At 36.3% G+C, this 24,792-nt stretch overlaps 1 protein-coding gene across 6 annotated transcripts in view; it reads right to left on the reverse strand.

Moving 5' to 3' along the window:
- SYCP1 (synaptonemal complex protein 1) overlaps positions 1-24,792 on the reverse strand; it is a 138,059-nt gene that overhangs the window by 78,848 nt on the left and 34,419 nt on the right. For all 6 annotated transcript variants that reach the window (XM_032154901.2, XM_058439429.1, XM_058439426.1 and 3 more), the window contains 3 exons: positions 17,056-17,117; positions 2,031-2,135; positions 982-1,085 (listed from right to left, as the gene is read on the reverse strand). In XM_032154901.2, the coding sequence (XP_032010792.1) occupies positions 982-1,085; positions 2,031-2,135; positions 17,056-17,117 (271 nt within the window). The remainder of the gene's footprint in view (positions 1-981; positions 1,086-2,030; positions 2,136-17,055; positions 17,118-24,792) is intronic.

Consider the following 24,792-nt stretch of genomic DNA (forward strand, 5'->3'; position numbering starts at 1 on the left):
TTTTTAGTAGAGACGGGGTTTCACCCTGGTCTCGATCTCCTGACCTCGTGATCCGCCCGCCTCGGCCTCCCAAAGTGCTGGGATTACAAGCGTGAGCCACCGCGCCCGGCCCCAATGTCAATTTTAAATGAAGGCAGAGGAGTATGTGGCTCTACAGAGTGATTTTAGGAGCATCTATTATCTATTTCTACTTAATGATACTGGAAATTCATCAAAGAGGAAATAAAGTGTTTCACTAAGCCATTAAAAGTTGAAAAGCAAATATACTAAGGATAACAAATTTACATTAAAGTACAAATAACTAACCAGTCCATTCATTAACAGGGACATTAGTTAATAGATGAGTTTAACCTAGGGCCCTTAAAAAAGTACTATTGAAAAGGTACCAGAAATAGAGAATTAGATAAAAAGGAAGGGAGAGGATGCTGCATAAACTGTTTACTTCTCATATTTAATCTAGCACTGAGAAGCCACCAAAAGGGAAAAATCATGCTCACCACCACTATACGAGCTACTTGAATTTACTTTTCTCTGAGCAATAATACAATAATAATTTCCCCCGCTTTCTCTCCAAATTAAACTTACTGAGTAGGTAAAAATCATCTAATTCAATATTTTATTTGGATAATGTAAGAAATAAATTTTTATTTTGACACTTTATCAGCAAAAACCTATAAAATAATTTAGCAAAACAACTAGTTAGAACTGAAAATGATTATTTTTATGGGGAACTAAATACCACTAAGAAAAGTAACACATTGATCTAAAGTGGTTCTCAACTTTGGGATGTACTCTTTTTATGTCAGTGATGTGTACTTTCCTTAGCAATGAAATTAGCACATTATTTAGATCCTTAAGAATAAAATACAATTTCAAATCTATTCAAATAAATATTAAATATAATTTACTAAATTATTGTTTATTACCAGAAAGCTTAGGAATTGAGTACATAAGCTATTTTTAGATAAATGGAAAACATACTTCTCATTTTCAAGCTCAGTTTTCAGATCTTTAACCTCTTTTGAATAATACTGTTCACTTGTGGTAATGGCAGTTAACTGTATTTCCAAATCATGTACTTCTTTCTGCAAAATAAACATATATAACTATGGCAAGTGTTTTTCAAATTTTCTCATTTATAAGGTATAGTCACTGTGTAATTAAGTCATATATTTGGCAAAAATTTGGCAGGTTATGTCAAATATTTAAATGAGTAAATTTAAAGTGAATAATCACCATAATTTTAAAACAATGAACAATGACATATTCAATATAAGTAAATTCTATCTTGATATTGTAAAATTGAACCAGAAAAACATTTATATGCTATAAAATATTCTTATCACTCTGCCAAGTAATTAATTTCTATTAAAATGTTATATTATCAAGGAGAAATATATTAATTGATGAAATCAGATAGTGTCTTAAAAAACTAAAATGTTCTTATTATTATAAAAAGATAAGATGTAATATTGTCATGGACTGGAAACATACTTTAAAATACAAATTCTAAAACTATAACATGAGCACTATAAAAAGTACTATAAACTAAGAACCTAACTTAATGAAGGCTAAATTTCAAATGTACCAATTAAGAAATACTTGGCTAGGCATGGTGGTGTGCCCCTATAATCCTAGCTACTTGAGGGGATGAGCCAGGAAGCACAGGAGTTCAAAGCTACAGTGTGCAATGATTGTGCCTTTGAATTAGCTACTCCACTCCAGCCTGGGCAACATAGCGAGACTCTGTCTCAAAAGAAAAAATACTCAAGACATCAAGAAATATAACTATTATAAACCATAGCATAATGCATCATATTGATCTTTCAAATGCTGATCTTTCTCACATTATAATATGGAGGTTGTCTAGATGTGTTTTAAATCAATCATAAACATATTAATGTAATAATAAATGCTTGGAAAGGAATTTTGTGAAGAAATCTTTAACAAAACAAATACTTATACCATAATCCATAAATCTATATTCTATTAACAAAATATTTAAAATAAAAATGTTTCCTTAAACAAACCTCTCTGGCTTGGAGAAGACCAATTAGTTCTTGTTCTGTTCCTTTTAATTCTTCAACAATCTTCTCAAATTGTTTATTTTCATATAAAAGCTTTTCCTTTTCTCCCTATTTTTAAACATTAACAAATCAGGAACGCCAAACCATACACCTATTGAAAGTAATCAAACTGCCCAAATGGAGCTGTGGAAAGAACTGTGAGCTTCCCCCTGGCTAAAATTCTTTAAAAAGAGAAAATTAGTCAATATTAAGTAAATTCAAAGACTAAACATGATGACAGACAATTCAGTAGACACAGCCCTGGAACACAATAATTAATTTAGTTACAGATGATTAATTTCTCATCATTCCTTCTACTATCCAACACAGCATATATTTATGAACTCACTTTTTACTTTGTCTTCCCAAGCACGACATCACAACAATTTTATAAAAGGCCTCATAATAAAAGGTCCTCTATTATTAACCATAAAAACTACTAATTGTAGTTAAGGAGTTTGAATTTTATCTATAGACAATGTGGAATCATCATAAATTTTACTGTAACAATATATCATCATATTTGTGATTTTAAAAGATAACACTAGCAATAGTGCAGAAGAAAGCTTCAGTAGGGTGAACCTAAAAACAAGAAAGCCAGTAATGCGACTACTGTGCCAAACAAATGCAAGACGAAAAGTGTTTAAATTATATCAAGGACTGTGGAGACAGATTGATAATAATAACCATGGTTTCATGCTTTCGAATGACTTCTGTATGACCAGCCCTCACTAGATGCTTAAAATATATTTTCATTCTTTACACTACTCTATGAAAGTCAGATTTTTATGTCTCCATTTGACAGATCAAAAAATAGAAGCAGTCTTTTAGCTTTTAGTATTTCACTATAATCTCATGCCCAGAGACCAACTCTCCCACTGAAAACTTCTATAAACTCTGGACAAAATGCATAAATACATATGAATATGTGTGTGTGTGTGTGTGTACAGCAAGGGTGAGAGAGAGGGAAGAAGGAGGGAGGGAGGGAGGGGGAGAGAGAGAGAGACAATATATAACCTAAGGATTTTAACAAGTAAAAAAAGAAAAATTAACATAAGTGGCTGGAAGAGGAGTGAGTTTGTCAGTTTTTGGTAGCTTTGTCCCAATGGTGAAATGTCACTGCTAAGCAGTGTGGTATAGGCAGCTAAAACTACAATAGAAACCCCACCATCTCTCTTGCTAGAGGAACCTGGTAGAACCAGGAAAAGGATCCCTGGGAACCACAACCAGCTGCCACAATATAAAGGAGAAATCATACAGAACAAAGAACCACCGAAAGTAATCTCCTGATTCTATGTATGAATACTACACAAATTTAAAAACAACCCATGAAGCATACATTCATATACAGAGTCAAAAGTAGTACACCAAAGGCTCAGAGAATTAAACTAAGATTTGAAGCACCATTTATAGAAGGTGAGATAAAGTTTATTTTTGAATCTAGCAAGCTAATTGATAGATAAAAACATATACATTATTCAGAAGAATATAATAGAATCTACATAATATAACCTTCACAATGTCCTGAATATAATCCAAAATTATTCAACATACAAAGAACTGGTAAAATGTCAACATTCTCAAGGGAAAAGGCAATAAATATATGCTAACCCCAGTATAACCAAGATGTGAGAACTTTATCAGATGAGAACTTTAATGCAGCTAATTCAGTTATGCTCAGTCAGGTATAGTAAATACTCTTAAAATGAATAAAAAGATAGAAAATCTAAGGAAAGAAATAGAAAATAAGAACAAATGGAAATTTTAGAACTGGTAAAAAAAATTCATTGAATGCTCATAGGAGCACAATGGAGATTACAAGGAAAGAGACAGTGAATCTGACTATCAGAACAACAGAAACGATAGTCTGAAGAACACAGAGAAAAAATATTGAAATAAAATGAATAGCACCTCAGGAACCCGTGAAACAATATAAAAAGATCAAATCAATGTACAATTGTAATCTTAGAAGGAGAAGATAGCAAAAATAGGGCAGAAAAATATTTAAATGGCCAAAACTTCCCATATTTGAAGAAAGTTAAAAATTTACAGATTTATGAAGTGCAGTGAATCTCAAATATAATAATTCAACTTCACTTACATACTGCTGAAAATCAAAGTTAAGGAGAAAATCTTGAAAGTATGTGGGTCTCTCATTAGAAAACATGGAGGATCAAAGACAATAAGACATCATCTTTAAGGTGCTGAAAGAAACAAAACTGTCAACCCACAATCCTATACCAAAAAAAAAAAAATCTTCCAGAATGAAGAGTAAATAAATAATATATTCAAAAAGAAAAACTGAGAAAATTTGTCAGCAGCAAAACTGCACTACAAGAAATACTAAAGGAAGTTCTTTAGGCTGAAGGAGAACAATATTAGAGGTAAACGTGGATCTTCAGGAAAAAATAAAGAATATCACAACTGGTAAATATTGCAGTAAATGTAAAAGATCATTTTTCTCAAGTTATTTAAAAAACATATGACTACTAAGGCAAAAATTATAGCACTGTCTTGGAAGATGTAAATGCATGTAGGTGTAATATATATGACAACTCTAGCATAAAGGACAAAGTGGGAAAAGAACATCAATAGGGAGGCCGAGGCGGGTGGATCACGAGGTCAGCAAATCAAGACCATCCTGGCTAACACGGTGAAACCCCATCTCTACTAAAAACACAAAAAATTAGCCAGGTGTGGTGGTGGGCGCCTGTAGTCCCAGCTACTCGGGAGGCTAAGGCAGGAGAATGGCGTGAACCCAGGAGGCGGAGCTTGCAGTGAGCCGAGATCGTGCCACTGCACTCCAGCCTAGGCAACAGAGCAAGACTCCATCTAAAAAAAAAAAAAAATGTTTCAACATTTAACATGAAGTGGTACAATATTAACTGAATATAGACAAGGTAATGGATACATGTTGTAATCCTTAGAACAGCCACAAAAATAAATGCAGAGAAGTATAGATAAAATACCAGTAGATACATTAAAATGGAATACCAAAAAATATTCAAATAACCCAAAAGAAGGTAGAGAGTTTAAAACAGAAACAAAACAAAAGGAGCAAACGGAAAACAACTTTTAAATGGTGAATCTAATCTAAGCCACATCAACACTTAAACAACAATTTTTAAAGATATCAATGGTCTAAATTCTCCAATTAGCAGTGAATGTTGGAGTGCATAAAGAAAGAAGACCCAATTATATGCAGGCTACATATAAGCACATATGTACAAATATAAAGTCAAATGTAGGTTGAAAGATATATTATGCAAACAACAAGCATAAGAAACATGGAGTGGCTATAATAGTATGTTTAAATAGACTTTAAAACAAAAAAGTATTATCAGAAATTGAGGGCATTTAATTATAATCAAAGGGTCAATTCATCAAGAAGAAATGGTAGTTACATATAAATGTGAAGTTTATAGCAGAAGTTCAAAACACATGAAGCAATCACTGATAGAATTAAAGAGATAAATAAACAATTCCAAAATCGTACCAGTTTTAACACTCTTCTTTCAATAAATAATAGAATTAGACCCAAGAATTCAATTAAAAACATATATTTGTACAACACCATCAGCCAACTGAGCCTAACTGACAATTATAGAACACTCTACCTAACAATAGCAGAATACATATTATTTTCAGTGCACATGGAACATTCACTAAGATATATCAGATATCTGATATATAAAACAAACGTTAACAAATTTTAAAAAAAGTACATTCTCTGACCATAACAAAGTTAAACTAGGAAAGAATAACAAAAATTAACAGGAAATTCTCCAAATACATGGAAATTAAACAACAGACTTCTAACTGGGATCAAAGGAAAATCCTCAAGAGAAATTTAAAACTATTTTAACCTAAATGAGAATACAACATATAAAAATTTGTGAAATGCAGCTGAAAAGGTGACTAGAGGAAATTTACAGCATGCAAATGCTTATGGAAAAGAAAGGTCTCAAAACAATCTAAGCTTCCACCTTAGGAATCTAGAAAGAGAGCAAAATAAACTCAAAGTAGCAGAAGTAAGGAAATAATAAAGCTATGAGCAGAAAACAATGAGATTGAAAACAGAAAAACAATAGAAAGAATCAAAGAAATATAAACTAATTATTTGAAAAGATCTATGAAATTAAGAAACCTCTACCAAGACTAATAAAAAAGGGGCCGGGCACGGTGGCTTACACTTGTAATCCCAGCAATTTGGGAGGTCAAGGTGGGTGCATCACTTGAGATCAGGAGTTCGAGACCAGCCTGGCCAATACGGTGAAACCCCATCTCTACTAAAAATACAAAAAATTAGTAGGGTGTGGTAGTGCACGCCTGTAATCCCAGCTACTCAGGAGGCTGAAGCAGAAGAATCACTTGAACCCAGGAGGTGTAGGTTGCACCTGGATTATGCCACTGCACTCCAGCCTGGGTGATAGAACAAGACTCCATCTTCAAAAAAAAAAAGAGACAAAAAAGAGAAATGACACAACAACCAGTATCAGTAACAAAAAGAAGGTAATCTTACAGACCATACAGATATTAAAAAGGATAACAGGAAATGCTACAAAAAAATCCATGCACAGAAATTTGACAACTTGGGGGAAATGGACTAATTTCTTTAAAACCAAAAACTACCAAAATCATTCAAGATTAAACAGGTAACCTGCACATTTCTATAACAATAAAAAAAATTAAATCCATAGTGAAGACCTTGCCGAAAAGAAATCTCTAGGCCCAAGTGGTTTCACTAAAGAATTCTACCAAACACTTAAAGAAGAAATTATACCAATTCTATACAATCTCTTCCAGAAAACAGGAAAGAAACAAAAGCTTCAATGGAGCCTAAAACAACTCTATCTTGGAAGCTAATCTACCATGTTGGCTTCTGCTTAACCCCTGTTCCAGGAAGGCCTCTAAGATTTCCAGTTTATCTACTGTTCCTTGTATACAAGAAGGTACTTCCCATAAATCCTGCCCTTAGGACATATTCCTAGTATTGCCTCTGAAGCACATGTGCCCCTCCTCTAAGGTATATAATCCTTGGATCTGGGGGTTAATGATGCAGGGATTCATCATCTTGTCTTACCACTACTTGAGACACACATGGCTTCTGTTTGTAAGTCCCTATTAAACGTTTCCAAGAAACTGGATTTGTAAGCCTCTTTCTTCAGCCTCTAAGCTTCTTTGAACTTTGGGATAGGTTTGCAAAGACCTGCCTCTGTGAAACAGCTTCTCAGTTCATTTTACAAAGCCAGCATTACTTTGTCTCCAAAACCAGACACAGATAGCAAAAGAAAAGAAATCTACAGACCAGTATCTCTTATGAACTCAAACATAAAAATCCTCAGCAAAATATTAACAAATAAAATTCAGTAATATAGAAAAAAAAAAGTACAATACTCAACACCAAATGGGGTTTATCCTGGAAATGCAAGGCTCATTCAATATTTGTAAATCAATGAATACACCACATTAATGGTCTAAAGAAGAAAAACCACATGATCATATAAATTGACACAGAAAAAGCATTTGACACAATTCAACATCAATTCATAATATAAACTTTCAGTGAACTAGAAATACAAGAGAACTTTCTACAAAAAACCATCAAGTAACATCATAACTTAATGGTAAAACACTGAATGTTTTTCTCTTAAAATCAGGATATCAAAGATTTACAAGCTCATCACTGTTATTCAGCATACTGGAAGTCTGAGCCCATGCAATAAGGCAAGAAAAAGAAACCAAATGCCTATTTGGTAGTTATTTAAAATACCTGCAAAAAGAGAAATACTCTGGTATAAACCTAATATAACATTTACAGTACTGTATGCTGAATACTGCAAAATGCCAATGAAATAAATAATTATAAAGAAGATCTATAAAAATAGAAACAGATACTATGTTCATGTACTAGAAGATTCAACATACTAATGATGTCAGTTCAACCCGAATTAATCTATATATTTCACACAATTCCAATAACAATTTCAGCAAAGGTTTTTCAAGGTATAGAAAAGCTAATTCTAGGCCGGGCATGGTGGCTCATGCCTGTAATCCCAGCACTTTGGGAGGCCGAGGCAGGCAGATCATGAGGTCAGGAGATCGAGACCATCCTGGCTAACACGGTGAAACCCCATCTCTACTAAAAATACAAAAAATTAGCCAGGTGTGGTGGTGGGCACCTGTAGTCCCAGCTACTCAGGAGGCTGAGGCAGGAGAATGGCATGAATCCGGGAGGCGGAGCTTGCAGTGAGCCGAGATCACACCACTGCACTCCAGCCTGGACAACAGAGCGAGACTCCATCTCAAAAAAAAAAAAAAAAAAAGAAAGAAAGAAAATCTAATTATAAAATTTATATGGAAATGTAAAGGAACTAGAATAGCTACAACAATTTTGAAAATGAATAATAAAGTTGGAGGAATCATATTACCCAATTCTAAGACTTAGTATTAAATCTACAGTAATCAAGACACTGCAACATTGGCAAATGAATAGACAAATACACCAAGAAAACATAACAGTCCAGAAATAGACCCATACGAACATGGCCAATTGATTTTTTTAATAAATGTGCAAAAGCAATTCAATGGAGAAAAGACAGTATTTTTAACAAACAGTAATGTCATCCTACATCACTTTTTCTCACTACCACTATGACCTCCCAGACTAAGCCACCATCATCTCTCCTCTGGCTACTGTGATTGTCTGTCTACTCTTAACTGTTCTACCTTAATATACTATTCTCCTGCAGGCCAAATGTGCTTTTTGAAATGCAAATCTGATCAAGTCACTCCCTGCTAAAATTATCTGGAGTGTCCCATTCCTCTTAGGATAAATACAAAATTCCTTTGATATGATTTACAAGGCCATGAATTGTAAGGCTCCCATTCCTCTTAGGATAAATACAAAATTCCTTTGATATGATTTACAAGGTCATGAATTGTAAGGCTCCTATCTAACTCTCCAGCAGCATCTTTCACTTCATCGTGTACTCACCATACTCCCTCCCATGAAAAAAATCTTAGCATGTTTCCTCCATCTGATATGCTGTATTTTTTCTCCAGATTTCAGTTCAATCCTTACTTCTTCAAAAAAGCCTATCCTAACCTAACTAGTTCAAATCCTTTTTATCATAGGCCTCATCATACTATGAACTAATCCTTTAATGCCCTTGTCACCATTGTAATGTTACATTTCAATGAGTGATTGAATTTAAGTGTGACTACTTGATGGCTGTCGTTCCATGAAGGCAGTATATGCATCCATTTGCTCCCCACTGTATCCCCAGAGTTTTAGCATAATTAAAACTCAACAAATGTTTGTTTTTGTTTTTCAGACAGGGTCCACTCTGTTGCCCAGGCTGGAGTGCAGTGGCTCGACCTCGGCTCACTGCAACCTCCGCCTCCAGGGCTCAAGCGATTCTCTGTCTCAGCCTCCCGAGTAGCTGGGATTACAGACACACTGCCACCACGCCCAGCTAATTTTTGTATTTTTAGTAGAGATAGGGTTTTGCCATACTGTCTAGGCCCATCTCAAACTCCTGGCCTCAAGTGATCCGCTCACCTCAGCCTCCCAAAGTGCTGAGATTACAGGTGTGAGCTGAACATGCCCAGCTGAAAAACTCAACAAATGTTTGTTAAATGAGTAAGTGAATTATCTTATTTATTCCTCACAATCACCCTATGAAATATGTACAATTATTTTTTCCATTTCATAGATGGAAAAGCTGAGGCATCAAGAGTTTAGGTAAACTGCTCTTGATCATACAGCTAGCAAGTAAAGAGCTGCACACCAATCAAGACATACGGATCCTGAGAATCCAGATATTGATTGTTGTTCATATATAATGAGACGGCCAAGTAAAAAGAGCACCCTGGAGAACCTCCGATAAGCCTGTCCACTGGGAGGACAGGGCGGGGCCTCAGGAAGCTCCTGCCGTTTGCGGGGTGGGGGGATGAACTTGACCCCTTCTGCTCTTATGTGGTAACCAGGGATTCAATCTGTGATGCAGAAAGCCTGCTAGCAGGACTCTCTCTTTGCTGAGAGTCCCTGTGGCCCTTTTTGTCCTTTTCACCCAATAAATCCTGCCATACTCACCCTTTAAAGTGTCTGCAAGCCTAATCTTTCCTGATCCTGTGACAAGAACCCGGTTTTTTCCTACAACATATTGTTTGCAAAACATAAGGCTTGAGAAAGGGTGAGTGAGATGCAAACCAAAAAAAAATCTTTTTCTCTTTCGCTTCTAAGGCTTTTTTCCTTCGGATTTCTTCTGAGGATAGAGGAAACTGTGCCCCCACTCCCATTGCTCCCGGAGATCTGGAATGTCGGCCTCAGTCCAACCCAGCCTTTCCATGGCCTTTTCTTTCTTTTTTTGGTACAGATGGGCAAGCAGCAGTTCCCCGCCGCCCTCCCCTCCCTGCTGGGACGCATGACCCAAAGGCCCCAGGAGGCTGGCTGGCATTCCCTGCCAAGCACCCGTGGAGTCTCCCCCTCCCCTAGCCAGGGAGTCCAGCTCCATCCCACAGCAATTATGCTTCTCTCCCTAGTGGAGGAACAACTTGCATAAGAATAAGTTCTTCCCCCAGGCATCCTTTTCTCTTCACCCTGTCAGCAGTTAACACAGCCTAGCATCTAAGCTGTCTCATCCTTTTCTCTACCTTGTCAGCAGGTAACTTTTAAACCAGGTTTTTTCTTTTTGGAAGACATCTTGCTAGGCTGGGAATGATGGGGATCACTACTTAATATTTTCCGTAGTTTTAGTTGTGAGAAAGGATTTGTGAGGTTCGTCTTAAGCTGCAACCAATCTAGTGTGCTTTGCATGACGTTCTGTATAGTCCTCAGCAAACTTTGCTGCAGGCCTGTGAGAAAGACCTGTAACCACGTAGCAATGTTTTATTCTAGCCTTTGCCATTTTACAATGGTGGCCCCGGGTTCAATCCTAGCTTAGCGAATGAGTCCTTTATGGTTTCATATCTGCATAAACTTTTGCTGCTTATTGACTCTCTTCCCCTCCACGCACTGCCTTGGATTTTCCTTTCTCTGAGGCTTTAGTAAAGTTTGAAAGCCAGAAATATTGGTAGCTTGGCCCAACTAAAGTTGGCTAATAATGGAGTAAAAGGATTTTCTTAAGGAGCACTCAGCTTAATTAAAGTGGATATCCAAGTTATAGTTCTATTTATAAGGCCTTTATGTTTTCCTTTTATTGGACCTTGTTTTTCTGGAAAAAGGTTTTTTTCAGTTGACTGAATTATTTTTCTCGATTTTGCCTTGCCACTTTTAATGCACATCTGAGTGGGGAGAGACCTCTGTTATCCTCATGGAACCCCAGGAATTAAATGCAGATAGATCCCTCTCCCCATTTGAAAAGATCTTATGACAACTGGGGTTTCTTCTGCCTGTCTATGTAGTTACATATGTGTGATGTCTCTAAAAAGAGCTCTAATTAATTGGCTTAAAAGAAGATAAGTGCTTGGATCAAATATTTTTTAAAGGGAAGATAAAAGCTGTGGTACCTTTCAGTTCATATAACTTTAATCTTTGTAAAATAAAGACTGACTTAAAGATTATTGGTAAAAAGCAGATATTATCAAAATATAAATAGGTAGACTAAATTATGCAGGTCAAATGCAAGGTTTGTTAAGTGTTTTAAGGTTATAAACTGCTTTTAGGTTTTTGAGAACTGTTCAACTTGGTAAGGCATGGGGACATATGGAACTAACCACACCCTTAATTATGCAGGAAGGAGTCAAACCTTAGCTGCTCCTAGCACATACTCAAAACAACTTACCAGATTTTACATTGAAGTTAAAAATTGCTAAAAGTTACCATTATGACATGTAATTGAGACCACTGGAAATAGATTTACTTGTGAGGTGTGTAAGAACAGTAAAATGTATTTTTAATAAAAGGTTATAAGAGGCTAGGTGCAGTGGCTCATGCCTGTAATCCCAGCACTTCGGGAGGCCGAGGGAGGTGGATTATTTGTGGTCAGGAGTTTGAGACCAGCCTGGCCAACATGGCAAAACTCCATCTCTACAAAAAATACAAAAATTAGCCAGGCATGGTGGTGGGCGCCTATAATCCCAGCTACTCGGGAGGCTCAGGCAGGAAAAAAATCACTTGAACCTGGGAGGCAGAGGTTGCAGTGAGCTGAGATCATGCCACCGCACTCCAGCCTGGGTGACAGAGTGAAATTCCATCTCAAAAAAAAAAGGTTATAAGAAGGCATTAAAAATGTAAATTCTTGCCTAAGATTAAAGAATTGTTTCAAATTAGATAAAATAAAGTTAAAAGTTCAAACACATGGTGGAAGGATTGTAAAAATTAATCTTGCAAAAACTCTGTGTGTGCATATATTGACTAAATTCAAAAAGGCATTATAGGGTTTTTCTGTAAATTGAGCATTAAAATAAAAGCACAACAAGGTATTCATAAGGCACTAATCTGCTCTTAAGCAAAATTTGTAGCAGGTTATAAAAGTTTCTGAATCACGATTTTGGCAAAATAAATGATTTATGTCATCTGGAATTCTATTTCATAACATTAAGTGTTTTCAACCTCTAACATATTTAACAGGCTTCCCACAATCAAACTTCAGTTTCAAAATTGCCTTTCCTGACGCCAGGCTTTTCCGATGCTTCAGAAAGGCCTCTGGAGTATCCAGAAAAGAGGCAAACAGGATTATGTGACATGTTTAGTTACATAGGATTGCCAAAATGGTGTTCTATATTCTTTAAGTTATATTTTGGTGAATAATACTAATATATGTTCCCAAATTGTATGGGATTTCTAAAATTCTAATGTCTGAGTATGCTATCAATCGCAATTAAGGTTAAGTTATTGTAAACCACAGAGGTACCAAACTTCTTTGTCAATTGTGTTTCTAGTTGTAACTACCCTGGACATTTTGTTATTCACAGACAATTGTTGTCTTGTTTTAATTCTTTTCAAAAGATGGTTTATAATAAGCTATAGAACTTTGACAGGTGCTCTCAAATACAGGTCTGATAACTTTGAAGATTATGACACTGGAATAAAGGGAAATGTACAGAATTCATGAAGAGCTAAAATGTTCATGAATATCAAGGAAAAGAAGAGCTAACTGAATGAATTCAGAAAATTGGAGCAATCTTTTTGACTTTTGCTTGGAATATTGCTAATCCTTGTTTTGTTTTTCACAGTAAAGGAAACATTTTGGACTATTTACAGCCTTTAATAATTGAGTAAGGTATACTCTTGCAAACAAAATTTAGAGCATGTTTGTTTCTCTCGGCCTGGTTCCTCTAGAATTTGGAAACTATCTGTGAGTATTCTTAACTTACGGCAATATAGTTGTTTGCATCAGTGCAATAAGAATCCATTTGCTTTTGCAACAGGACACAATCAAAGAAACTGGTTGTTTTACCAAGGCTTTGACTAGAAGGGTATGCTTCCCTTTAAGGAGTCAAACTTGACTTGCAGAGCCAATAAAAGCCCCTTGGGAAAAAACTGGCCTCACACCCTTGTCTGCACAGCCCCATACAGGGTTCCTGACCTGTGGTCAGTAAAGAATGTCACTTTCTAACAGGCCAGGAGTTCCAAGTATGTCTTCAGACCTTAGGAGGAGAGGATTACCCAACTCAGAGGCATTTGAGGATACAAACCCATGGCTGGGCTTAGCTTTAAAGGGTGTTATCTGAGATTCCTTGTGGAACAGAGTACCATCAAAGCCAATCTAGAAGTCCTATGTAGAAATAGTTATTCTTGCTGTACTGTATGCAAAAAATCAGGCCAAGTATAAGACTGAAGTCTATTTTGCAAACAACTCAGTCCTATCATGATTTGTTTTTTTAACAAAGATGAGGACTGGAGAGAGAGAAATTATATTTCAAAACTTATCATACATTTGTCATTACATTCTAAACTCATTAGTTGTTTATAAGTTTTTGCCTACATTTTAGACTAACCCTGCTTGTTCCTATGAACCAACCAGCATTCTCCAGATGTGGCACAGAAGGAAGAAAAGGGGATGGGTAATGTAAAAATCTGGATCAATATTCTAGTTCTGAGCAATTATCTTGTAAATCCGGACAGATGATGGGAATAAATAGGGTGCCCATCACCTGGAGGTTTCTTTTTTGGGAAAGTAAGACCAAGGGAGCTAGCCAAAGCCAAGCACAATGCACCCAAATCTTAGCAAGCATAATGATAGCCACCAGTTATCTGGGCATGTCACAAGACATCCTTTTCTCTCCCTTGTTGGAGGAAAACTCAATTCCACAGTGTTACCTTAGTATTCAGCTTACGATAAGGAGTCCATGCAACACCCCTGAGACACGTTTTGGTCCCAAACTCAATTCCAAGCTTTGGGTCAAAGCACTAGGAAAGAAAACTGGATCCAGAGGCAGACAATAACGGAAGTTAAAAGGCACAGTGCAGGTGAGTGTGGCTGATTCTTGTCAATTAAGCCAAGCTTCCCATTTCATGGATAAAGCCTACGCTCGTATCCATGACATAAATGAGGTCTAGGGAATTCAAAGGCTACTGACAGCAGGGGAGATATAGCATATGTGGGTAAGAGCAGATACTTCCACCCTCTAGGCTCCCCTGTTAACATTAGTGAAAGCCACTAAAACAGCAATGGGTGGTACCCTGTCATGTTTGCCAGGACTCAGGGATGCAAGAACAGAGGAAAGAAAGAGGAATGCCTCACTTTCTCTCCCTCACATATCCCAGGTATTCGCTAGGGATGCCTGCTCTCCTTTTTCTAGATGAGTAGCCATTCATTTTCAGTCTGTACCCCTTTCAAATGCATCCTGAACTCCTGGGACTCCTTTGGAAAAAAACCTTCTTTTTTCCTTTTTCCTCCTATCTCCTCTCTTCACTGATAGGTAATTGTGTCTCTGTACTATGGGAGACACCCCTCGGATGCATCCTCCAAACTGGGAAGAGTTAATTTCTCAAACCTTAAACTGGTCAGCTTAGGATTGGGCTCAGGGGAAGGGAACCCAGAAGCCTGACATACCAGCAAAAGGGTAAAAGTTTTTTTTACCAGTTAGGCTTTTGGCCCTCCCTTCCCCGTGCAAACTTGTAAAAGGCCTTGGGATTTTTGAGCTGTCCTCACCGCCCACCCCACATTTTATTTTGATACATATTTTCTAATAACCCTGTTTGTGTCTTCTCACCTTCAGGCTATCAAACAAACTCCAAAACGGTCATGCAACCAGAGCCTCAGACATTGGCCCCTTTTGCCAGGAATCCTTAGATAGGTCTCTAAGGGAGATCTGACTGCTGTTTTCCCAAAACAGCACCTCCTGTCAGCAGGAAGCAATTAAGATTGGTCTTTGTCCTTATCCTTATCCTTATTCTAATGGCAGTTAGATGTACTTCTTTAGAATGGAGAATGTAAAAAGGTCTCCAAGTAAAAAGGTCTCCCCGTAGAACCTCCGACCAGCCTGTGCACTGGGAGGACAGGGTGGGCCTTGGGTTCATGCCATTTGCAAGAAAGAGGAGCCTGATCCCTCCTATTCCTGTGTGGTAACTCGGGATTCAATCCATGAGGCAGAAAGCTTGCTAGCAGCACTCTCACTTTGCTGACAGTCCCTGTTTCCCTTTTTTCCCTTTTTACCAAATAAAGCCTGCCTTACACACCCTTCAAAATGTCTGCGAGCCTAATTTTTCCTGGTCATGTGACAAGAACCCAGTTTTTTCCTACAACAATAACAAAACCTCCAAACCAATCCTTGTCCATGCAGAAGTGAATCGTTATATAAAAGCCAATGCTTTAGTATTCATTCAACAAATATTTATAAAGTGTTACAAAGTGTCACTTTCTGTGCTAAGTACTAGAGTTACAAGGTAAACAAGACAAAGACTCCTAACCCTTGCTGAAGCATACATTCATTCCACTATTTATTTATTGAGCACCTACTATGTGCCAGCTACTATGCTAGGTAAGGAGTCTAAAGGGTGAATAAAGCCTTAAATAATAATACCAAAAATAAATGAATTTCATTTGTGATAAGTGTTATAAAGGAAAAATTCAGGGTGCTATGGAAATAAGCCATACAAAGACCTAAACCTAGCCTAGAGTATCAAGAGAGGTTTCATAAAGCAATGACACTTAAGCTAAGACCTGTATAAGTATGCATTAATAAATCTGAAAGCACTGAAAACATTATTATTAGTTACAAAGAGTTTTGTCCCAGAGCAATTAAATGAAGAAAAGAAAATTTTTTAAAAATAATGCTTCCCAAGGGACAGAAGAACTAGGAGCTGTGAAATCAGGTAGAGATGTGATAGGTAAACACAAAATCAATTATCAGTCATCATAAACAATATTATATTCTACATCAGGGGCCAGAAAACTGCAGTATGCAAGACAAATTCAGCCTGCAGTCTCTTTTCCTAGACCCTTAAGCTAGGAATGTTTTTTATATTTTTACAAGGTTCTTAAAAATAAAAGAGAGAAGGCAGAGGAGGCAAAGGCAGAGAAGGAGAGAAGAGAGACCATGTATGGCCCACAAACTGTAAAATATTTACTATATAGTCCTCTACAGAAAGTTTGCTTACCCATGTTCTATACACTGTAATCAGTTAAAATATAATGAAATTTTACCCTACATCTTCACTAAACATGATTTTACCTGAACATTAAATATAGGTACTGAATATATATCATACACTTTTTTCAAAATTGCATCTTTATTGCTCAAAGGGTACAACATCCAAAATTGCCAAATTTACAATCGGCTACATAACATGCAAATTTGATCTTAGTGTGCTATCAACACATATTCAAATGATTTAAACAGCTTGATGAAGACAGTTAACAAGGTATATAAAAATTGGTATAAAAAATGCATCTTTACTTAAAACCAAATATAATTTTTACATTTTAGCTGAAAAAAATAGTATAAAACATCTATAGTGTGAGAGTCTATAAGTCAAGGGATTCAATATTCTTCTGAAAAGTAATTGCTATATATTAATAGGAAAGACTATACTTACCAAGACTTTTTTCAATTCTTCAAGTTCTACTTCTTTGTTATTTGTAAGCTTAGTCATCTCTTCTAAAATGAGCAAAAAAAAATGTGTTAAAAAGTTGGATTAAAAGAATAGGAAAAGAGACAGAAGGAACAAGCATAATACTATGCAAAAGGGAAAAATCAGGAGAGATAAATGCAACTAGAGCAATGTAAAGCATAGAGGGAGTCCAAATCTAACTATGCAAAGCTAATAAAAGATAAATATTAATAGTAATGTTTCTCTAAGTTAATGCCATTGCCAAATAACCCAAAGTTCATAAAGCAAAATAAGTAATAAATCTATATAAAATATATTTGAAATGAGGTCAGAATGTACATTTACCTTCAACTCATCACTATCTAAACATCTGACCTTTTAATCTTCACTCCAAACTTAAAAAAAGTGATTCTCTTTTCTCAAGCTAACTCTGAGCATTGTACTTTGGATTTCAACATTCCCACCTCCTCTGAGACTTTGTTCTTACACTACCAATACACACAGATTCTATGTAGAGGAATCTTTAATTTCCCCTGTCTCGTCCAAACATTCTATTTGAATATAAAACAATATCTGACCTTTCTGCTCTTTCAAGCAGCTATCAAATTTCTTAGTTTGTTTTTCCAACAAATTCCTATTTGTTACCTACAGGTTTCATTTTGAAGTCCAAGTAAAACTAATGCCTATCACCATAATAATAAAATTATCATCTTAAGGATCACCAATAACCATTTTGTGATACAATTCTTAAGTCTTCATCATTGTGGAGGTTTGTACTATTTGATACTATTAACTTCTCCCCATTTTTTCCTCTTTGATTTTGCACTATTCATATTTCCTGTTTCCTCTCTAACTCTTGTTCTTGTTTTCTTTGCTGACAGCCTTCTTTCTTGCCATCCTAAAAAATAAAGCCCAGTGTTTTTCTTTCTATACTTCCATGAGTTCAATATTATGCTAATAAATTGAAAAATCTTTCCAGCCCAAGCCTCCCGCATTTTTCTAATTTCTTATATATTTAACCTGCCCACAAAAAATTAAACCAAAAAAGAAACTGCCTACAGAGTTCCCTAATATGTCCAGCTGTCAGCTAAAAATTTATTGTGTCTGAAATATTGTCCTTCCTCACTGTTAGGGTCATTATTGATTACTGGAGATGTAATAGACTTACTGAAAATTTCTCAAACTCTGTACATTTTTAAAAACACTTGTAATAATTGTCCACAGTCTTTAAAGAAAATTAACAAAATATAAAATGTCAATATAGAATCCAAAGGAAAAACCTGACATATACATAGCTTATTTAACTAGAAAGTGTTATTTCAGGTAAAAATACTTAATTTTTAAAAACTCAAAAATTGATTAAAGACAGTGAACTGAGCATGTCTCTATATGTTCTCTCACCCCAATCCCACAAAATTAGAAAAAAAAGTACAAGAAAAAATATATATAAAAGAACAACATTAACAAAATAAGAGACTATCATTAACAAACCAGAAAATTAAGGAATCCTTGGAGAAAAAAAAAAACTCACACTAATTCAATGAAGGCTATGTGGAACAAGACCAAGTGACCATACCTCTCACCACAAAGCCCACCTCAGGATAAAGTAAGGATCCTAGGAATTTGGGTGGCAGATGAGGTAGTGTTCCAAATAGCTCATTATTCTTAAGCAGGATAAACATCCCCTATAGTAAAAGACAAGCCACTATGCCCACCTTTCCCTACAACAACTCCCACTCACTCCCATAATCAGAAGAATTAGATTGTAATACACAAGTGGGAAAAGAAGAATATTTATACTTAGAGAGTCAACAATCAGGTACCAACAATTTGTGAAGAAAAGCAAAATAATGAAAAAGAAAGCTCCAAATTAAACTGTGAAAAAAACTAAAACCCAAAGAAAAAGAGTTAATAGAGTGAACAGAAACAGATATTTGACTAAGTATAGTGTTCCAACAGGATACCAGATCCCTGAAATAGATTACCTAGAGCTCTTAGAAATTTAAAATTTGACAACTGAGATTTTGAAAATAGCAAAACAGACATATTTAAAGATTGAATTAGCAAGGGAGAAACAAATTTAGATAGATATAGAGATGAGATAGAAATAGAGATACAGATACAGATGGAGATACAGATGAAGATAGAGATACAGACAGAGATAGGATAGAGATATCTCCCAATTCAGGAAAAACAACAAAGAGGTAGAAAATGTAAGACGAAAGTTTAAAAACAAGAAAGGCTTCAAGATGGCTGACTAGAGGCATCTGCCCACTCACCTCCTCCACAAAGAATAACTAAACTAGTGAGTAGATAATTACACTTCAAATAGATCCTCTAAGAAAGAACACTGGAATTCAAAAGAGATGTGTCAGGAAACACCAAAGGCAAGGAAGGAGAGGAAAGCTAGGCAGCCTGCTCAGGATGGGCTGGGAGCCTGGAAAGGCTCCCTAATGCAGGGAAAGGGTAAGTGAGAAAGCCCCAACCATCCACAGTCCCACTGCAGACTCCTGCAATCCTAGCCATTGTAGACTCCTTTGGACCCTGAGATTAACATAGGTAGCTGCCTAGAGATCTCACAAAGGCATTGCTCCACAGAGGGAATTTATGCTGGGTCCTACCCACCCTCTGAGTTCTAAGCAGCTATAGCCCAGTGCCATTTTGAGAGCCCGGCCCCCAGGAGACTACATCCTGCTCTGGGGCCCAACAACCCCTGCATCTCCATATCCCTGGAGCCCCACTGACATCCCCCACTGCCAATACTCACTGCTGACTACTGCCACCAACACTGAAGTGCACCCCACTGGCAGCAGCCCTGCACCCTACCAACAGCAGGACTGCAGCACATCTTCCCGTGCCCCAGGAAAAGGCTCCCCCTCCCTCAGCTGCTACTACTGGCTGCTGCTGCTGGAGCCAAAGCATAAGCCAATGGCATCAATCCCATGTCACCCTAGCGGCAGGGCCATCACACATTTGCACACACCCCAAGGACAAGCTACCTTGCTCACTGCCACTGCCAGCTACCAGGTGAAGCCAGAGTCACTAGCAGCAACCTCATTGCCCCCAGCAGCGGGGTCACATGCCCTGAGTACAGGCTCACAGACAGTTGATGCCTGGGGCTGAAGCGCACACTCCTCAGAGGCCTGCCTGTAGCTGCTGCCATCTACAACAATCCCACCCTCCCTGGCAGCAGGGCCGCAGCACACTTGCACATGCTCTAAGGGCAGGCTCCCCCAGCTCACCACAACTGCTGCAGCACTCACCTGAGTGCTCCACCAGGGGCGTAGGAATCACCCCACCCCTGCCCACCAGAGCTGGCACCTATAACCACAACTGGGAAGCCTGAAGATAGGCCCACCAGGACTATCTCTGCTCCCTCAAGTGCCTGAGTACACTGTCCAAGAGCCTAGGGATCACACTGCCCCATCCACCACCATTAGCACCTAAGCACTCCTCCTGGGTGCCTGATGAAGGGTCAGCCAGGCCTGCCACTACTACCACAGCTGGCACTCACCCACATGCGCTTGCCTGTAGGCCTGGGGACTGGCCCACACAGTCCATTGCAGCCACTGCATTGCATCATTTTTATTTCCTTCACAGCACTTATCCCAATTTATAATTAAATATTTATTTGTGATTATTTGTTTTGTATGTCTCTCCAAGAAGAGTGCAAACCTCATGAGAACAAAGACCATGTCTGTTACATTGCTCATTACATATCCAAGGCTAAATAAGGAATAAACATCTAAGCCTTAGTTCAATAGTTATTATATTATATATCTAATAATCAAAGCAGAAGCAATAGAACATACTAGGAGGGGAATCTGTTACATAACCAAATTGAAAGCAAAGATAGATCCACATATGGAAAGATGAGTACAAGAATAAGACACATTTACAGCAATATTAGACTGAATTGAAGATGGGCAATGCATGAAGCACCAAAGAAAACTGTAACAAGTTAAGAAACTGGGAAAAAATTACTTGCCTAGATTTCCTATTGCAGTTGACTTCAACTCACTTGGTATGCAGTACTCCCACTCTTTAAATGAACAATGAAAAGATAACTGATATCTAAGTAGTTTGAACTTAGGCAATGAGATGCCTCTTAAATTTGCCACATAGAATAATCAGATTTGTATTTTTAAAGAAACACTAGCAGCAATGTAGAAAATGAGCAAAAGGTGGCTATCCTAGAAAGAAAAGGACTGATTCTCAAGCTATTGTAACTATAATAGCACTGGTCAAAGATTTCTGACCTAAAAGATACGAGGAGTAGAGCAGGCTATACCTGAGCAGTACATAGGTTAAAAGTGTTTTGAGGATTGAGACTGCTGAGGAACTGATGGAAGACCACTTTAACCAAGATGTAAGCCTAAGAAAATACCATCAAGGAAGAATGTAAAGTGTAGCCAGGAAACAAAGAAGAATGAGAGTTGTTGGGGTAAGAAAAAAGATTATTAAAGAAAGGCAAAGCAAACAGAAGCTTAGTTAAATATAGCAAGGGATGAATAAAGATTAGGACAAATGGGGGTAATCTGAAGCACGGTTTTATGATTAATCTCACAAATACAATTTTTGTACCATTATGTTCTTTACATGCATCCTGAAACTCTAAAACCAAGAAAGAGAAAATGAGGAATTGAACTGTTCTAGGTCTGTGGAAATCAAGAAAAGGAAAAGATTCAAATGATAGTTAAGAGGGACTTTTAAGTTAGTTATATTTTATGAGTTAGGTGTTAAGGAGCACCAGATAACCAATTAGCAGTAAAGCATAAGGGAAAGAGAATAAATAGTACAGAATATCCTTCAAGATTTCTGGTTTTGAGACTATATTGTCACCCAAAGAAGTTGAGTACCTATGTCATTGTTAATCCTACTTTCCTACACATGATGTTTCTTGCACTCCTTCATCCTCTACAGCTATCCAAAGCCTTAAAGTCTACTTTTAAATTTAAATCTACCTTTTCCATAAAGCCTTTTCCAGCTGTGCAGTACACATTGCTATCTTAGGCTTCCTCTTGGTATCAGTATTAACATACCTCCATCAATAAGAAATCTGTGAGCATTCACCCAAAATATATAAGTATGTATAAAATACAAATGCATATTTATATTTACATAAATGTATAATAATGTTATAAATTAATGTTTACAAATATAAATTTATAAAATATAAATATGTATTATAGTATTCATTATAAAACATATTTAAAACATAAAAATAAATAAAAATAGAAATTCTAATATTTTCTTCCCTTTTCCTAAAGGAAATTTTGCTCACCCCTTCATTTGGGACACCATTACTCTAAAGGTTTTATGTATTTAAGCTTTCTCCAACAATAATCAGAGATTTCTCAAAAGGATGGTATTTTACTTCTGTACATTCCTACAACATCTAAGGCAATGCTAAAAAATACACATGGTTCTGTTTCACAATTCTAGAATACTTTTTCAAATTTGTCAAAATATATTGCTTACCATGAGAAAATCATATAATACAATTGCATTTTTAATATGACAAATAGCAGCCACTTAATTTCAATATTAGACTGAATTATTACAAATAAATATCCATTAAAGACATTTTAAGAAACAAAATTATTCCTTAGCCTAAGACACTAAATTAAACAATTCTAAAGAAAATAAGTACAGGTATACAAAAATTAACTCAAGATGGATTAAAGACTTAAATGTTAGAACTAAAACCATAAAAACCCTAGAAGAAAACCTAGGTAATACCATTCAGGACATAGGCATGGGCAAAGACTTCATGACTAAAACACCAAAAGCAATGGCAACAAAAGCCAAAATTGACAAATGGGATCTAATTAAATGAAAGAGCTTCTGCACAGCAAAAGAAACTACTATCAGAGTGAACAGGCAACCTAGAGAATAGGAGAAAATTTTTGCAATCTACTCATCTGACAAAGGGCTAATATCCAGAATCTACAAAGAGCTTAAACAAGTTTACAAGAAAAAAATAAAAACCCCATCAAAAAGTCGGCAGAGGATATGAACAGACACTTCTTAAAAGAAGACATTTATGCAGCCAACAGACGTGAAAAAATGCTCATCATCACTGGTCGTCAGAGAAATGCAAATCAAAACTACAATGAGATACCATCTCACAGCAGTTAGGATGGCGATCATTAAAAAGTCAGGAAACAACAGATGCTGGAGAGGATGTGGAGAAATAGGAACGCTTTTACACTGTTGGTGGGAGTGTAAATTAGTTCAACCATTGTGGAAGACAGTGAGGTGATTCCTCAAGGATCTAGAACTAGAAATACCATTTGACCCAGCAATCCCATTACTGGGTATAATAAGGATTATAAATCATGCCACTATAAAGACACATGCACACATATGTTTATTGCAGCACTATTCACAATAGCAAAGACTTGGAGCCAACCCAAATGTCTATCAGTGATAGATGGATAAAGAAAATGTGGCACATATACACCACGGAATACTATGCAGCCATAAAAAAGGATGAATTCATGTCCTTTGCAAGGACATGGATGAAGCTGGAAACCATCACTCTCAGCAAAAATATCACAAGGACAGAAAACCAAACACCGTATGTTCTCACTCATAAGTGGGAGTTGAACAATGAGAACACATGGACACAGGGAGGGGAACCTCACACACCAGGACCTGTTGGGGGGTAAGGGGCTGGGGGAGGGATAGCATTAGGAAAAATACCTAATGTTAATGACAAGTTGAGGGGTGCAGCAAACCAACGTGGCACATGTATACCTATATAACAAACCTACACATTGTGCACATGTACCCTAGAACTTAAAGTATAATAATAATTTTTAAAAAGTAAGTATAGGTATATATAATGATTTAAAACAGTACTTTATGCTCAGAGGAAGAATAAAAAATGGAATGGTTTATATTATAACCATTCTAATTTAAATTTATCCTAAGAAGATAAAATTATTTGCATTTGATAGTACAGTTTTAGATGATAAAGGGTTAATCTATAGTGGAAAATTAAGCCTCACCAAAAAAAAAGCATAAATATGGTCCAAAAATTCAACCAAACAACCTAACTACTTGTGAAATGTAAAGCACACATTTCAGATAATATTTTAGTTGACAGTTTTTTTAATTATACAAGTATTTAAATCTAATAATAAAGCTTACATAAAGTTATAAAAATATTTTATAAAATACTTGCCAATTCATGAATATTTTTAATTTATAAAAAATATTTTTTCACTAAAATTGGAAAATATTTTATTCTTTGCAATTTTCCACATTTATAGATATGAAGATTTATGAATATGAAGCATATGTTATTAGAATTATCTAATTACATGGCCATAAATTATAAAATAACTGCCATAGAGAATGTCTCTCTCGTGGCCATGAAAGTTGTTGAATTTTAATAACACCTTATGATAAAATAGGATCACATTTTCCTGTGAATAGTACATAATGTAACACGACAAAGCAATGAAATTTCAAAATTCAATTAAACAATAACAGACATTTCTCACTAAGAATTATTAAGGTCTCTGAATCCTAAAATAAAGAAAACAGAATATCAACCTCTCTTAGTTGTATTCTGTTAGGAGCCTCAGACCTCTCTTAGGCTCCCCACACTTCTAAATATCTATTAACTGCATAATAAAACTGAATAAACTAGTCTTTCTTAAGGTTTAAATTTTCTACCTTCAAATATTGAAATAAAAATATTATCAAGCA

Source organism: Hylobates moloch, unplaced genomic scaffold, assembly GCF_009828535.3.
Source record: "Hylobates moloch isolate HMO894 unplaced genomic scaffold, HMol_V3 SCAFFOLD_5, whole genome shotgun sequence".
NCBI lineage: Eukaryota > Metazoa > Chordata > Mammalia > Primates > Hylobatidae > Hylobates > Hylobates moloch.